At 39.8% G+C, this 18179-nt stretch overlaps 1 protein-coding gene across 5 annotated transcripts in view; it reads left to right on the top strand.

Annotated features, from left to right (window-relative positions):
* PAK1 (p21 (RAC1) activated kinase 1) overlaps positions 1–18179 on the top strand; it is a 164425-nt gene that overhangs the window by 77404 nt on the left and 68842 nt on the right. For all 5 annotated transcript variants that reach the window (XM_060160104.1, XM_060160106.1, XM_060160107.1 and 2 more), the window contains one exon: positions 12658–12868. In XM_060160104.1, the coding sequence (XP_060016087.1) occupies positions 12679–12868 (190 nt within the window). In that variant the 5' untranslated portion in view covers positions 12658–12678. The remainder of the gene's footprint in view (positions 1–12657; positions 12869–18179) is intronic.

Genomic DNA, 18179 nt, shown 5'->3' with positions numbered 1-18179 from the left:
CTGCGCTCTACCCACCTTTTCTCCCATCCCCACTTTCTCCATTCTTACTGCTCCCCTTTCTAATCCCTTTCCTCTCATGCTTCGCCTTTCTAATCCTTTCCCCTCCATAGCAAATTTTTCCTGATCACTATCTTATGTACCATCCCCATCCATGTCGCTTCATATTCACACGAACTACTCTTTAATTTTTATTATGGACTTGACATTGTATATTTATTTGCTTATTTCTTTGCTTCTCTTACTAATCCATAAAGTTCATGAACACAGGGACTTTGTCCTGTTCAGCTAGATTAGTATTGGTACACTGTAGATGCTAAATAAGTGTTTGTGGAATGACTGAATATGTGTGTGTGTGTGTGTGTGTGTGTGTGAGTGTGTGTGTGTGTGTGTGTGTGTGTGTGTGTGAGAGAGAGAGAGAGAGAGAGAGAGAGAGAGAGATTGATTGATTAATGTAGCTGCTGAAGGAGGAGATCATTCCAGGTGAGAGGAGGGAGTACAAGCCAAGGAGTAGAGGGAGAAGAGAGAATGAGAGGATGGCTTTTGATGGGAGAAGGGTCACCTCCTTCATTGTAACTGGGTGGTACAGTGCAGGGAAGCATACAGATTTAGGAGTGGGAAGATAGAGTTCTTCTGCAAAGATTTCTGTTTTCTCATTGAAATTTGGCTCATTGGCTAAGGGAAGGGGTGAATGAGAAGCCCAGTTGATGCTCATTTGAGGCAAGGTAATCATAAGTAGGGAGAGCCTCATAATTTTCAAGCTAAAACAGTCAACCAGGTAATGTTCTCTAGGATACTCAGCTCTTTCAGTATAGAGACAGTTTGGAGAGAGTTGAGCTCAACCATCCCAAAGCTGGAATTTTGTCAACTGAATTTTGGAAAGGGAGAGAAGGCAAGGGGGTTGATTGTTCTTGTTTTTGTTTTTTATCAGATTTACCTTGCCTCAAATGAGCATCAACTGGGCCTCTCATTCACCCCCTCCCTTAGCCAATGAGCCAATAGTTTATTGTTCGTACTGTTTATGAGCATGGGTGTACAGATAGCTCTTACAGACCCTGCTTTCAATATTTTGGGGTATATACCCCAGAAGTAGAACTGCTGGATCATATGGTAATTCTGTAATATTTTTAATTTTTTGAGGAACTGTTTGCTCTTCTGTTTTCCATAGTGGCTGTACCATCTTATATTTCTACCAGTAATTCATAAGGGTTCCAGTTTCTCCACATCCTCACCAACACTTGTTGTTTTCTGGGGTTTTTTGATAGTAACCATCCTAAGGGTATAAGGTGGTGTCTCGTAGTTTTGGCTTGCATTTCCCTAAATATTAGTGATGTTGAGAATCTTTTTTTGTGCTTGTTGGCCATTCATGTATCTTCTTTGGAGAAATGTCTATTGAAATCCTTAGCCCATATTTGAATTGGGTTGTTTGTTTTTTTTGTTGTTGAATTTTAGAGGGTTCATTTTTTTTTTTTTTTTTTGCGGTACGCAGGCCTCTCACTGTTGTGGCCTCTCCTGTTGCGGAGCACAGGCTCCAGACGTGCAGGCTCAGCGGCCAAAGCTCACGGGCCCAGCCGCTCCGCGGCATGTGGGATCTTCCTGGACCGGGGCACGAACCCGTGTCCCCTGCATTGGCAGGCAGACTCTCAACCACTGTGCCACCAGGGAAGCCCAGGTTGATGGTTTTTGATGTTTAAGTGATTTTGTTGGACTATGTTTAGGGAAAAAAGAAAGTGATTGTAGTGGGGACTAACCGATAGTGGATTGGAGCTCAAAAGAAAGTCTGGGAATTGTAGTGGAAGTTTTTGAACAAGTGAGCTACATGGATAGGAAGTTGTGTTTGGAGTATATATGATTCTCTCTAGATATTGGAGTCAATGAACATTTTGAGGATAAGGTCCAGGGTGTGATCATGGGAGTATTGGTTAACTTGGACTATAGGTCAGCAAATGAAATAGCCAGAGTATTGGAAGGGTCATCATTGTGGCTGTTGAATCACCTAGAATGTTAACTGTACAGAAGAACACTGATCTAGGGACCTTTGAGTGGAGTGTCCAGGAAGTAGGTATTAGGCAGCAAGGGAGTGTGATAGCAGCCAGTGGAGGCTACTCAAAGGAACAGAAGTTTTACAAGAGGAAGAAAAAGGAGTGGTTTGGAAATGGCACTGAAAATTAAGGACCACACTGATAGGTTGGATGTAAGAGAGAAAACAGCCTTCAGTTGAGAGAGCTGCTAGAGAAGTCTCTTTCTCAGGAGATAACCAAATTTCTTTTAAGGCAAAGAGGCAAGGGGAATGAGCCCATGACAAATGGGAAGTTCCAGAGGAAATAGTGGGAGGGATCCAGAGTCAGGAAAGGGTTGAGGAATTTGGTCAGATTAGAGAACATACAGGAAAGGTTGGGTTTGAGAGTTTGGGTAGTCAAGGCTGTCTGAAGTAAATGGACACTGGAAGCTTGATTAAATTAGTTGTGACTCTCTTTTAAAGGAGAGAGGGCAGTCTAGTTTCATTCTTTTGTTCCTAATACTTCCAAGAGAATATGTTCCTTTGAGGCAGCGTGTGGCAGTGTGGGAAATCATAGGATATGTTCAGGCAGATTGACTGGAAGATCATCTATCTAGGAGACAGCAGAATAGATTCCAGTGTTTCTTGGGAGGTTAAACTAGATCACCTTATTGGTTCCTTCAGCTCTCAGATTGTATGAGCCTCAGGTTTTAGTGATTATTTTCTCATTTCAGGCCATCTGTGGGGAGGGCTGGAGGTTTGAAGCTTAAATTTGAATTTTTCCCTTAACTATTGGGAATAGCTCAACGGGGGATACAGGTCAGGAATTTCCCAAGATGGTAGGAGGAGGATTATAAGACATTTGGTGCTGGTTTCTGTGAGTGACTCTAGTGACTATCTGCAGGGGTGATAGGGGTGAGGAAGATGTGTAGTATTATTGGTAGGGGGAGGAGAGGGTGAAGGTATAGGGTCAACATAAGTTAATTTAAGTCTCTGACTCCAAATCTCTCTGCCTTTTCCATTTCACTTTGCTGCCTCTCATACCTCTCCAACTGTAGGAAGTTTTCCAGGTATTCTGTTTCATTGAGTGATCTTAGCTAAGTTGCATACCCTTATGGGTTTCATGTTAGAACTATGAAATAAAGATTTGGAACTAGCTGATTTTTCAAGATCCTTCCAACTCCTGTGTTTTTCTTCTCTAAACCAGGCTGCCTTTTAGTCAGTGAACCGTTACTAATTACCTAGTTGTGCCAGGTCTGTGCTGGGTGGGACTCGGGGACATAGACATTAATCAGACTTAGTTTTGTCCCTTGACTAGTTCATGGTCTGGTGAGGTTGATATCATGAAATATGGAACCTGCTGCATAGAATTATGTATAAAATGCTATTAAATTTGGGGCAAGGTAGAAATAGGAGGGCTGTGTGAAGGTTTTGTAGAGGAAGTGAATCAAGCGGGGTCTTGAAGAATGAGTAGGAGTTTTCTTGGCAGACAAGTTGGGACATTTTAGGCAGAGAGAACAGTGTGGGCAAAGGCAGTAGCCTGAAAGCAGATTGGGTTGGAATGACAAATTTAGAGATAGAAGAGATGAAACTGGATAGATGAGTGGGGGATGAGAACAGGTATTTTTTGAACATCTATTTTGTGTCAGGCAGCATGCTAGGAGCTTTTATATATGCTTTTCAATTCTCATGATAGCTCTGTAAAATAGACAATCCTATTTGTATTTTAAAAAAGAGGAAACTGAGGGTCAAAAATTAAAGTAGCTTTCCTAACAGCTCAGAAAGAGCTTCCAGTTTTCCTCCCTGCTACCTTAGCAGTTGCTTTCTTGTTGCTAAACCACTGCGAGTGGCTGGAGGCTGCACAGCGGGAATGTCTTTGACTTGTCAGAAGGACATCTCTCAGCAAATTCAAGACTGTAGCATTCCAGGCTTCTGCCAAAGAAAACCTCCTGGCACAATTTAATTAAAGATCAGATTCTCATAACCAGGTGTCAAGGGCATGCAGTACTCCCCAGTCTTGGGTGGAGTGTTGAGCATGCCAGTCTTAGCAGCTCTGAGTTGTTGGAACTGAGAAATGTGATTAATACATGAGATAGGTTTTATTTCTTTTTTCCTTCCGCATCTTCATTTAAATAATGGCCTGAGGTAATATTAAAGGTTATCTAGTCCATTCCTTTGCCTCTAGAGTGAACAGTGAGGTATGGTATGGTGGAAAGAGAGGTGACTCTGCAGTCACGCAGACTTCATTTCAGGTTCCTGCCTCTGCTCTCCACTAGCTGTGTGACCCTGGGTGGCTGGCAGCATCTCTGAGATTTTGCTTCTTCTGATTTGTTCACTCTTTTATCCCCAGCGCCTAACACAGTCTGGCAAACAGTAGGTGATGAATAAATATTTACATGAATGAATGAGAAAAATAATACCAACCAAATAGATTTCCAGGTTTTCTTGTACACTCCATTAATGTTAGTGGTTATTGAAATATCAGCCCCAGGTGATGGCTGAAACCCTATTTGTAAAGACAGTTAGTCCAGAAGGTTCAATGGGGATACTCTTAAAAGAATTTTAGCAACTTTGTTAGTCAATTTAGAGAACTCTCCTAAATTCCAAGTCCCATTGTGTGAGCTCAAGGCACCACAGGGTCGTCAGTGCAGATGGATAGCAGCTGGTCCCCTCCTCCAGGGAACACTTCTTTTCTCATTGTCATCCCTCAGCCTTTTTTAATCAACAGCGTCATCTTTTATTTTTAACATGGGGCATTCATTGTACAGATCTAGAACTGCTTAGAAAGGACCATTTTTCTGACTAGCGCTGTATGTATTGCAGAAAATGAAAGGTCCTCTGTGATTGCTGTGTCCTACTTTTTCACCTTCATGTTGCGTTCTACCACACTGTACTCTCACACATGTTATTCCTATGATCTGGGATATATTTGCCTTCGTCGTTCTCTGTCAAAATCATTCATTTTATTGTCTGTTTTCCTTGGTCAAGGTAACATACCAATGCCTGGGCCTATCCCAGACCAATTAAAATCAGAGTTAAAGCAGTGGTATTCCCCCCGCACCCCTGCCGCCCTCGCTTTTTAATTAGGAAAATCTGAAACATACAGCAAAGTTGAAAGAATTTTATAGTGAATACCTGTGTAATCGCCATGTAGATTCTTCTACCATTAACATTTTCATGTTAACTTGCTTTATCACATCCATTATATATTGACATGTATATTATATCACATCCCTATGTTCATCCACTAATGTATCTTACTTTTTAAAAATGCATTTCAAAGTAAATTGCAGATATTAGTATACTTCCTCTCTTAAGTACTTCATCTGGTGTTTTAAAAAGCTCCTAGGGAATTCTAATAGTCCAGAGTCAAAGACCACTAGTCTGACCTATTTATTCTTTAAGCCCCTACTCTTTTTTTTTTTTTTTGGCTGCACTGCGCAGCATGTGGGATCTTAGTTTCCCGACCAGGGATGGAACCCATGCCCCCTGCAGTGGAAGTGTGGAGTCCTAACCACTGGATCACCAGGGCATTCTCCTAAGCCCCTACTCTTAACACCACTTCTTCTGTGAAGCCTCACTGATGACCTGTTTAATATAGTCTTTCCTTTCTGTTTCTTCTGACATTTTACTGCTTGTACTATTCTACAGCACTGTTCACAATTGGCCTGACATTGTGGTGTTCTAGGTCCTGTCTGTTTTGCTTACTAGACAGTGAGAACCTCTAGAGTTGGGAACATATTCATTTATTTATCTCTATATCCCTGGTTTCTGGCATAGCACCTTACAAGTAAATACTCATTAAAAATTATTTGAATTGTACTTGAATGAAGAGCCTGCAACTGCAGTAAAAGGTGTACATAACTTTCACATGGCTGATTTGAGGACCAAGAAATTATTTATCTTCTCTGTTGCTTAGCTCATGGCAGACATTTAGTAAATATCAATCTTAAGTCCAGCCCAAACATGTTTATATATTTCTATATTTGCCATTGGCTAGATTTGACGGATCTAAATGTAAATCAGAAGTAACATAGTTTAGGTCAGGATAGGTACAGCGGGGTGAGAATTACCTCAAGTATAGTTGGAAAATCCTTTGGCAGAAAGTCAGAAGACTTGAGTTCCAGTCCCCACCTTTAAATTTCTGTGTGATCTTTGGCAATTTCTTTCTGCTTTTTGGACCTCCGTACTCCTGTTACGTGAGGCGGTCAGATTAGATGACCTCTAAGGTTGCTTCTGGCTTTGATGTTATGTGTATCTTAAAATCTTTGATTATCTTGGCTGTGATTTATACTTGTGGCTGTGGAATCCAGATGTGGTAAAGTAGAAAGAAGTAATTGTTGGTGAACATACTCCTCTGAATCCCTGACTGGTTTTGTTCAGTATGTAAAGTACCTTGTACATACTGGCTACTTGAAAAGTGTTTTCTTTCCCTTTTTTCTACTCTAGCACTGTATCTTTATGCTTTTTATAGAAAAAGAAACATAAATCACTTCCCCTCCTTGGTTGCCTCTTGACTAGTGTCTGTCTAGAGACTGACTGCTCAGGAGGAAACAACAGTTTGCAGCTCATAGGTGAAGAGAGTTCTATTAGGACTATAGCTAGTAAATAACAGAACCAGGACTTAAACTTGTCTGATTTTAACTCCAGTCATCTTTTTACTATATCGCCCTGCCAGTGGCCCTTTTGAAACCTCACAGTGATCCTACATTTATTATAGAGTCATTCAGTTGATTAATAATTAGTACTTCAGTATAATTAGTTGCTTATAAATTAGTACTTCAGTATAATTAGTTGCTTATAAATGAGCCTCTGGGGCATTGGTAACACATGGTCAATCTGTCTTTCTCTCTGTTATATCAGTCTGTCATCTAGGCTAGATAAAGGTTAGTAAAGATTTTAAGATACACATAACATCAAAGCCAGAAGCAACCTTAGAGGTCATCTAATCTGACCGCCTCACGTAATAGGAATGTGGAGGTCCAAAAAGCAGAAAGAAATTGCCAAAGATCACACAGAAATTTAAAGGTGGGGACTGGAACTCAAGTCTTCTGACTTTCTGCCAAAGGATTTTCCAACTATACTTGAGGTAATTCTCACCCCGCTGTACCTATTCTGACCTAAACTATGTTACTTCTGATTTACATTTAGATCCGTCAAATCTAGCCAATGGCAAATATAGAAATATATAAACATGTTTGGGCTGGACTTAAGATTGAGGAACTTTCATTCTAAATGTTGGCTTCGGGCTTAGCTTTATTCTGCAGCTTGTCAGAAGGCATTGGCTTGTCATCCTTCCAAATCTTTGACCAGCAGAGATTGCTAGAAGATTTAATATATATTTGGTCATGTTATTCAAGAGCTGAGTGTATTTCTTACAAATCAAAACTACAGTGAGGTAACATCACACGGGTCAGAATGGCCATCATCAAAAAATCTACAAACAATAAATGCCAGAGAGGGTGTGGAGAAAAGGGAACCTTCCTACACTGTTGGTGGGAATGTAAATTGGTACAGCCACTATGGAAAACAGTATGGAGGTTCCTTAAAAAACTAAAAATAGAACTACCATACGACCCAGCAATCCTACTCCTGGGCATCCGGAGAATACTGTAATTCAAAAAAAGATACATGCACCCCAGTGTTCGTTGCAGCACTATTTACAATAACCTGGACATGGATGCAACCTAAATGTCCATCAACAGAGGAATGGATAAAGAAGATGTGGTACATACATACAATGGAATATTACTCAGCTGTAAAAAAGAACAAAATAATGCCATCTGCAGCAACATGGATGGACCTAGAGATTGTCATACTGAGTGAAGTAAGTCAGACACAGAAAGACAAATATCGCTTATATGTGGAATCTAAAAAAAAAAAGGGTACAAATGAATCTTATTTACAAAACAGAAGTAGAGTCGCAGATGTAGACAACAAACTTATGGTTACCAGGGGATAAGGATGGGGACAGATAAACTGGGAGATTGGGACTAACACATACACACTACTGTATGTAAAGTAGATAACTAATAAGAACCTGCTGTATAGCACGGGGAACTCTACTCAATACTCTGTAATGGCCTATATGGGAAAATAATCTTAAAAAAACAGTGGATATATGTATATGTGTAACTGATTCACTTTGCTATATACCTGAAACTAACACAACATTGTAAATCAACTATACTCCAATAAAAATTTAAAAAAAAAGAATTCTTTTTCCTATCAGGATTGAAATTTTGGACTTGTTTTCCTATAAACAAAGTTTAGAATAGTGTATGTTTTAAAATGTGCTAATTATTGTGCTAGGTATAGATGGACAAAATGACCTCTGAGTGGATCTATGAAGTGTAAAGAGAGTAAAGACTTGTGCAGAAGCCATAGGAAAGGACTGGATGGAGGGCTGCAGAGAAACTGGAAAGTAGTGTAAAAATATTAAGTCCAAGTAAGTTCAAAGGAAAGGTTCAAGAAGGCACAAACTTGTGTTCTGTGAGTATAGTTGAAAGTACTGGCAATGTTTAGCACTGAGAAAATAGATTTGGGGCGGTGGAGGGAGTCTTGAGAGATGATTTCAGGTACATAAAGTTCTGAAGAGGCAATAGACTTTCACTGAGTAGCCATCATATAGGATTTGGAAATAATAGATGGAAGTAGTGTTTGTTCATTTGTTGTTCTTTTATTTATTCATTTGCTTGTTCATTTGTTCAACAAATCTTTACTGATTACCTGTTCTGTGCCAGGCCTGGTGTTGGGGATTGCGATGACTGAACTTTGTTCTTGAGGAGTTCATAGTCTTAAGTCTGGCAGGGAAGGGAAGTGCAGGGAGAGGCAAATGTGTAAACAAATAATTGCAATTCAGTGTGAGAAGATAAAACAATATAAGTGAGGGCTTCCCTGGTGGCGCAGTGGTTGAGAGTCCGCCTGCCGATGCAGGGGACATGGGTCCGTGCCCCGGTCCGGGAAGATCCCACATGCCGCGGAGCAGCTGGGCCCGTGAGCCATGGCCGCAGAGCCTGCGCATCCGGAGCCTGTGCTTTGCAACAGGAGAGGCCACAACAGTGAGAGGCCCACGTACTGCAAAAAAAAAAAAAAAAAAGCAATATAAGTGAGAGCTCTCTAAATGAGGTCACCAAAGATAGAATAGGCTGACTTGTGAGACTGTAGATTTCCTATCACTGGAGGTTTTCAAGCACAGGCTAGATGACCTGGGCTGGAATGTGGTACAGAGTATTCAAACATTGTATTCCAACAACAGATTTTAGGTTTTAATAATTTAGATTTTTTTTTTGAAATTGGTGATCTACCACCTAGAGTTCTCCAAACACAGTGGAAGAACTGAGAAATGAAGAAAAGCCTTATCAGAAAGGTTGATGAAGCCTTTCTTTTTTTTTTTTTGCAGTGTGCGGACCTCTCACTGCTGTGGCCTCTCCCATTGTGGAGCACAGGCTCCGGACGCGCAGGCCCAGCGGCCATGGCTCATGGGCCCCCGCCGCTCCGCGGCATGTGGGATCCTCCTGGACCGGGGCACAAACCCGTGTCCCCTGCATTGGCAGGCGGACTCTCAACCACTGCACCACCAGGGAAGCCCTGATGAAGCCTTTCTTGGTGCAATTCTGGGCTGTCATCCTGAAAAGGAGTAATATTCAATGAAGCTTTTGGCTGAAGGACCTAAGAGGCAAGGAAGGGCCTGCTTAGGGTATCAGGTGGCTGCAGGGAGTGTAATTTTGGAACTGGCAGTCTGGAGTGGGAGGGTACTCTTGAGAGCTGGGCCAGTAGAAATTCTCTTTGGGGGAGCTGAGGGACTTGAGTTGGGGCTGGGAGGGAAAGCAAAGACAAATCTGCAAAATGAAACTGGAAGAAATGGATAAAAAGCACACCACCCAGAGAGTTACTCTAGATTAACAAGATTGTCCTTGCTTACTTGATTTCTTTTGTTCAGAAAGAGAAGTGAGGAACAGTGGGTTTGTCAGAGGTAGGTCAGGATGAATTATATAAACAGATGAAGTTTAAATTTGATCTTAAAAGATGAGTGAGATTTTCATCAGTCAGAGGAGGGAGAAATCACTGACAAGAAGCATTGGGGTTGGGGGGTGTAGGGCAAGAGGAGGATAAGAGACTACTTGGCAAATTCAGGAGAACAGAGATTTCTGAAGTGTGGTTTGAATGCAAGCTGTGTCCAGGTACAATGGCTTAGTTTGTGAGGCAGTTCAATATCAAAGATTGCAGAGGACCTTAAAATTTCGTCTGTACTGAATTCCTTAAAGGCAAGGTATATAACTATGTCAAACTTTTGATTAATAGAAATATTTATTGAATCCACTGTTGAGTTAGATACTATACTAGGCTCTTTTGGATTACAAAGGTGACAAAATCGTGCCTGACCTTTGGGTTACATTCTTCTGGCGAAGATAATTAAAACATAGTAAAAATAAATGTGATAACCTGGAAATATACCCATTGCCTTTGGAGTGTGGAGGAGGGGACCTTAACTTCTTGAAGGTGAGAACATTTCAAAAGGGCTTCATAGGAGAAATAGCAGTTGAGGGGCTTCCCTGGTGGCACAGTGGTTGAGAGTCCGCCTGCCGATGCAGGGGACGCTGGTTTGTGCCCCGGTCCAGGAGGATCCCACATGCCGCGGAGCGGCTGGGCCCGTGAGCCATGGCTGCTGGGCCTGCGCGTCTGGAGCCTGTGCTCCGCAACGGGAGAGGCCACAACAGTGAGAGGCCCGCGTACGGCAAAAAAAAAAAAAAAATAGCAGTTGAAGGATGAGTGAATTTGAGGATAGGGAAATTGGCATTCTAAGCAGAGGGAACAGCATGTGTACAGGAATGAAAGTGTGAAAGCTACAGTATACTTGAAGAAGTTGGGTGTGGCTAGAGTATAAGGGGAATTAGAGGGAGTGGTAGTGGTGGGAAATGAAGCTGATGGTGGAATGGGTTAAACAATAGGAGGGCCTTTAAAAGCAAGCTAAGGAACTTTAGCTTTTATTCTGGGACGTCACTGAAGGGTTTTAAGTAGAGGTATGAGTGTTTTAAGATCACTGATGGCGTGTGGAGAAAGGATTGAGGGAAAAAATGGATGCAAGGGATCATTTAGCTCTGCATTTATTAGAAAATGTTAAGACTCCTATAGATTTTGTCCATAGCATTTAAGTAGTTAACTTCTAAAGCAGTGGTATTCAATTCTGGCAGGCACTGGGATCACTAAGTTTTAAAATTATAAGTTTTGGGCTTAACCCAGCCGTACTAAATCAGAATTTATGAGGGTCATACAAGGACATCTATATTTCTGAAAAGTTTTGGTGATTATTACACTGTTTTGTTTTTGGTTTTTTTTGATGATTAGAAACTTCAGTCTAAAAAGCACTGTTGTATTTGACTCTAAGGAGCTTACATTCTAAATAGTCATGGTTAAAGATATAATTTCCAGGGGCTTCCCTGGTGGTGCAGTGGTTGAGAGTCCGCCTGCTGATGCAGGGGACACGGGTTCGTGCCCCGGTCCGGGAATATCCCACATGCTGCGGAGCAGCTAGGCCTGTGAGCCATGGCCACTGAGCCTGCGTGTCCGGAGCCTGTGCTCTGCAACGGGAGAGGCCACAACAGCGAGAGGCCTGCGTACCGAGAAAAAAAAAAAAAAGAAAGATATAATTTCCAGTGTAGCATGAAGAATAATGAGAAACTTTATTAACTCTGGATATATTCATATTTATCTATTGTCAAGCACACTTATTTAAGGTAATAACATCTATCTTCACTAAAACTACTGGATCCATCTGATAGGGATTTTTTCCCTTTTCTTTTAGATTTTATTCCTTCTGTTTCCGAGAAGCACTGGAAATTGCCTGTAAATTCAGCACCATATAGGACAAGATGGTTAATGCATTGATCATCATATATTTAGAACAAGGTCAAATTTTAGAGGAAGGAGATACTGGAGAGATGATAAAGGCCAGGGATCAGCAAACTTTTCTTGTAAATGACCAGATAGTAAATATGGTAGGTTTGTGAACAACCTAAATATTTTAGGCCTGTTGCAACTACGTAGTATTGCCATTAGAATGTGAAAGAAGCCGTAGACAATATGTAAGTGAATGGATGTGGCTGTGTTCCAGTAAAACTGTTTACAAAACCAGCAGCTTTACTGACCATTGGTATAGAGTGATACAATTCCTACCAGAGAAGGAATGATTTTCCTAAGGTAACAAAATCAGAGCTTGGCAGAGAACTCACTATGTGGAATACTGTTGGCAGTTTTATTTAATCTTCATGTGAATGACTGAATGGAACCCAAGTGGTTAAGGAATTTCTCTAAAGCTTGTTAAGTAGCACAGGGATTCATTCTCAGTTTAACTGGGCCAAATTTCTGCCTTTTAAATCACATCATGGTGGCTTTTTGTGCTCTCCAATGCCTTAGATAGGAGAATGAAGAGAAAAGCAAGAACCTTGTGAATTTTCAGCAGTGCTTGGCACAGGGTAGGTATTATATCTTTGAGTATGGTGGACTGAATAAGATAGCAGTAGTCATGGTATGCAGTGGAAGGGCTTGAGGTGGGTCCTGGAGGAAGGGTTGTAAAATTTGGATTCCTTTAAAATTTTCAATACCTATTTCCTTTTGCTCAAAAAATAATAAAAGAGTTATGTTCTTCTTTCTGATTCCAGTAGCTGCTGCTGGTGCTGACAATGTCGAATAACGGCCTAGATATTCAAGACAAACCCCCAGCCCCTCCGATGAGAAATACCAGCACTATGATTGGAGCTGGCAGCAAAGATGCTGGAACCCTAAACCACGGTTCCAAACCTCTGCCTCCAAACCCAGAGGAGAAGAAAAAGAAGGACCGATTTTACCGAGCCATCTTACCTGGTGATAAAAGTACAGTATTTCATTTCTTTCTCATCATTTGTACACTTAAAAAAATTTTTTTTGGTAACCTGAATATAATATTTGTCCCTTCCTTGATTTAATTTTCCTTTAATTCCTCTTTTTCTCATTAAATATTTTCCTTATTCCTTATCTTCTTTTCCTGAAATGACTGTGAAGTCAAATGGAAAAGACCCATTATTATACTCTATTAACTATATCTGACCAAAATTCTAGGAAAATAATTATGCTCTTGCCAGATTTTGGGCAATCTGAAGCCATATATTTACTTTTTTTTTTTTTTCATTTTAACATCTTTATTGGAGTATAATTGCTTTACAATGGTATGTTAGTTTCAGCTTCACAACAAAATGAATCAGTTATATCTATACATATGTTCCCATATCTCTTCCCGCTTGCGTCTCCCTCCCTCCCACCCTCCCTATCCCACCCCTCCAGGCGGTCACAAAGCACCGAGCTGATCTCCCTGTGCTATGCGGCTGCTTCCCACTAGCTATCTACCTTACGTTTGGTAGTGTATATATATGTCCATGCCTCTCTCTCGCTTTGTCACCGTTTACCCTTCCCCCTCCCCATATCCTCAAGTCCATTCTCTAGTAAGTCTGTGTCTTTATTCCTGTTTCACCCCTAGGTTTTTCATGACATTTTTTTTTCTTAAATTCCATATATATGTGTTAGCATATGGTATTTGTCTCTCTCTTTCTGACTTACTTTCTGACTTACTTCACCCTGTATGACAGACTCTATCCACCTCATTAAAAATAGCTCAATTTTGTTTCTTTTTATGGCTGAGTAATATTCCATTGTATATATGTGCCACATCTTCTTGATCCATTCATCCGATGATGGACACTTAGGTTGTTTCCATCTCTGGGCTATTGTAAATAGAGCTGCAATGAACATTTTGGTACATGACTCTTTTTGAATTATGGTTTTCTCAGGGTATATGCCCAGTAGTGGGATTGCTGGGTCATATGGTAGTTCTATTTTTAGTTTTTTTAAGGAACCTCCATACTGTTCTCCACATTGGCTGTATCAATTTACATTCCCACCAACAGTGTAAGAGGGTTCCCTTTTCTCCACACCCTCTCCAGCATTTATTGTTTCTAGATTTTTTCATGATGGCCATTCTGACTGGTGTGAGATTATATCTCATTGTAGTTTTGATTTGCATTTCTCTAATGATTAGTGATGTTGAGCATTCTTTCATGTGTTTGTTGGCACTCTGTATATCTTCTTTGGAGAAATGTCTATTTAGGTCTTCTGCCCATTTTTGGATTGGGTTGTTTGTTTTTTTGTTATTAAGCTGCATGAGCTGCTTATAAATTTTGGAGATTAATCCTTTGTCAGTTGCTTCATTTGCAAATATTTTCTCCCATTCTGAGGGTTGTCTTTTGGTCTTCTTTATGGTTTCCTTTGCTGCACAAAAGCTTTTAAGTTTCATTAGGTCCCATTTGTTTACTTTTGTTTTTATTTCCATTTCTCTAGGAGGTGGGTCAAAAAGGACCTTGCTGTGATTTATGTCATAGAGTGTTTTGCCTATGTTTTCCTCTAAGAGTTTGATAGTTTCTGGCCTTACATTTAGGTCTTTAATCCATTTTGAGCTTATTTTTGTGTATGGTGTTAGGGAGTGATCTAATCTCATACTTTTACATGTAGCTGTCCAGTTTTCCCAGCACCACTTATTGAAGAGGCTGTCCTTTCTCCACTGTACATTCCTGCCTCCTTTGTCAAAGATAAGGTGACCATATCTGCGTGGGTTTATCTCTGGGCTTTCTATCCTGTTCCATTGATCTATATTTCTGTTTTTGTGCCAGTACCATACTGTCTTGATTACTGTAGCTTTGTAGTATAGTCTGAAGTCAGGAAGCCCGGTTCCTCCAGCTCCATTTTTCGTTCTCAAGATTGCTTTGGCTCTTCGGGGTCTTTTGTGTTTCCATACAAATTGTGAAATTTTTTGTTCTAGTTCTGTGAAAACTGCCAGTGGTACTTTGATAGGGATTGCATTGAATCTGTAGATTGCTTTGAGTAGTAGAGTCATTTTCACAATGTTGATTCTTCCAATCCAAGAACATGGTATATCTCTCCATCTATTTGTATCATCTTTAATTTCTTTCATCCATGTCTTATAATTTTCTGCATACAGGTCTTTTGTCTCCTTAGGTAGGTTTATTCCTAGATATTTTATTCTTTTTGTTGCAATGGTAAATGGGAGTGTTTTCTTGATTTCACTTTCAGATTTTTCATCATTAGTGTATAGGAATGCCAGAGATTTCTGTGCATTAATTTTGTATCCTGCTACTTTATCAAATTCATTGATTAGCTCTAGTAGTTTTCTGGTAGCATCTTTAGGATTCTCTATGTATAGTATCATGTCATCTGCAAAGAGTGACAGCTTTACTTCTTCTTTTCCGATTTGGATTCCTTTTATTTCCTTTTGTTCTCTGATTGCTGTGGCTAAAACTTCCAAAACTATGTTGAATAAGAGTGGTGAGAGTTGGCAACCTTGTCTTGTTCCTGATCTTAGTGGAAATGCTTTCAGTTTTTCACCATTGAGGACGATGTTGGCTGTGGGTTTGTCATATATGGCCTTTATTATGTTGAGGAAAGTTCCCTCTATGCCTACTTTCTGCAGGGTTTTTATCATAAATGGGTGTTGAATTTTGTCAAAAGCTTTCTTTGCATCTATTGAGATGATCATATGGTTTTTAATCCTTCAATTTGTTAATATGGTGTATCACGTTGATTGATTTGCGTATATTGAAGAATCCTTGCATTCCTGGAATAAACCCCACTTGATCATGGTGTATGATCCGTTTAATGTGCTGTTGGATTCTGTTTGCTAGTATTTTGTTGAGGATTTTTGCATCTATGTTCATCAGTGATATTGACCTGTAGTTTTCTTTCTTTGTGACATCCTTGTCTGGTTTTGGTATCAGGGTGATGGTGGCCTTGTAGAATGAGTTGGGGAGTGTTCCTCCCTCTGCTATATTTTGGAAGAGTTTGAGAAGGATAGGTGATAGCTCTTCTCTAAATGTTTGATAGAATTCGCCTGTGAAGCCATCTGGTCCTGGGCTTTTGTTTGTTGGAAGATTTTTAATCACAGTTTCAATTTCAGTGCTTGTGATTGGTCTGCTCATATTTTCTATTTCTTCCTGATTCAGTCTTGGCAGGTTGTGCCTTTCTAAGAAATTGTCCATTTCTTCCAGGTTGTCCATTTTATTGGCATAGAGTTGCTTGTAGTAATCTCTCATGATCTTTTGTATTTCTGCAGTGTCAGTTGTTACTTCTCCTTTTTCATTTCTAATTCTATTGATTTGAGTCTTCTCTCTTTTTTTCTTGATGAGTCTGGCTAATGGTTTATCAATTTTGTTTATCCTTTCAAAGAACCAGCTTTTAGTTTTATTGATCTTTGCTATTGTTTCCTTCATTTCTTTTTCATTTATTTCTGATCTGATTTTTATGATTTCTTTCCTTCTGCTAACTTTGGGTTTTTTTTGTTCTTCTTTCTCTAATTGCTTTAGGTGCAAGGTTAGGTTGTTTATTCGAGATGTTTCCTGTTTCTTAAGGTAGGATTGTATTGCTATAAACTTCCCTCTTAGAACTGCTTTTGCTGCATCCCATAGATTTTGAGTCGTCGTGTCTCCATTGTCATTTGTTTCTAGGTATTTTTGATTTCCTGTTTGATTTCTTCAGTGATCACTTCGTTATTAAGTAGTGTATTGTTTAGCCTCCATGTGTTCGTACTTTTACAGATCTTTTCCTGTAATTGATATCTAGTCTCATAGCGTTGTGGTCGGAAAAGATACTTGATACAATTTCAATTTTCTTAAATTTACCAAGGCTTGATTTGTGACCCAAGATATGATCTATCCTGGAGAATGTTCCATGAGCACTTGAGAAAAATGTGTATTCTGTTGTTTTTGGATGGAATGTCCTATAAATATCAATTAAGTCCATCTCGTTTAATGTATCATTTAAAGCTTGTGTTTCCTTATTTATTTTCATTTTGGATGATCTGTCCATTGGTGAAAGTGGGGTGTTAAAGTCCCCTACTATGAATGTGTTACTGTCAATTTCCCCTTTTATGGCTGTCAGTATTTGCCTTATGTATTGAGGTGCTCCTATGTTGGGTGCATAAATATTTACAATTGTTATATCTTCTTCTTGGATTGATCCCTTGATCATTATGTAGTGTCCTTCTTTGTCTCTTCTAATAGTCTTTGTTTTAAAGTCTGTTTTGTCTGATATGAGAATTGCTACTCCAGCTTTCTTTTGGTTTCCATTTGCATGAAATACCTTTTTCCATCCCCTTACTTTCAGTCTGTATGTGTCTCTAGGTCTGAAGTGGGTCTCTTGTAGACAGCTAATATATGCGTCTTGTTTTTGTATCCATTCAGCCAATCTGTGTCTTTTGGTGGGAGCATTTAGTCCATTTACATTTAAGGTATTATCGATATATGTGTTCCCATTCCCATTTTCTTAATTGTTTTGGGTTCGTTATTGTAGGTCTTTTCCTTCTTTTGTGTTTCTTGCCTAGAGAAGTTCCTTTAGCAGTTGTTGTAGAGCTGGTTTGGTGGTGCTGAACTCTCTCAGCTTTTGCTTGTCTGTAAAGGTTTTAATTTCTCCATCAAATCTGAATGAGATCCTTGCTGGGTAGAGTAATCTTGGTTGCAGGTTTTTCTCCTTCAACACTTTCAATATGTCCTGCCACTCCCTTCTGGCTTGCAGAGTTTCTGCTGAAAGATCAGCTTTTAACCTTATGGGGATTCCCTTGTGTGTTATTTGTTGTTTTTCCCTTGCTGCTTTTAATATGTTTTCTTTGTATTTAATTTTTGACAGTTTGATTAATATGTGTCTTGGCGTATTTCTCCTTGGATTTATCCTGTATGGGACTCTCTGTGCTTCCTGGACTTGATTAACTATTTCCTTTCCCATATTAGGGAAGTTTTCAACTATAATCTCTTCAAATATTTTCTCAGTCCCTTTCTTTTTCTCTTCTTCTTCTGGAACCCCTATAATTCGAATGTTGGTGTGTTTAATGTTGTCCCAGAGGTCTCTGAGACTGTCCTCAGTTCTCTTCATTCTTTTTTCTTTATTCTGCTCTGCAGTAGTTATTTCCACTATTTTATCTTCCAGGTCACTTATCCGTTCTTTTGCCTCAGTTATTCTGCTATTGATCCCATCTAGAGTATTTTTCATTTCATTTATTGTGTTGTTCATCATTGTTTGTTTCATCTTTAGTTCTTCTAGGTCCTTGTTAACTGATTCTTGCATTTTGTCTATTCTATTTCCAAGATTT

This window comes from Lagenorhynchus albirostris, chromosome 9 (genome assembly GCF_949774975.1).
Source record: "Lagenorhynchus albirostris chromosome 9, mLagAlb1.1, whole genome shotgun sequence".
Lineage (NCBI taxonomy): Eukaryota > Metazoa > Chordata > Mammalia > Artiodactyla > Delphinidae > Lagenorhynchus > Lagenorhynchus albirostris.
This window is presented reverse-complemented; position numbering and strand designations above follow the sequence as displayed.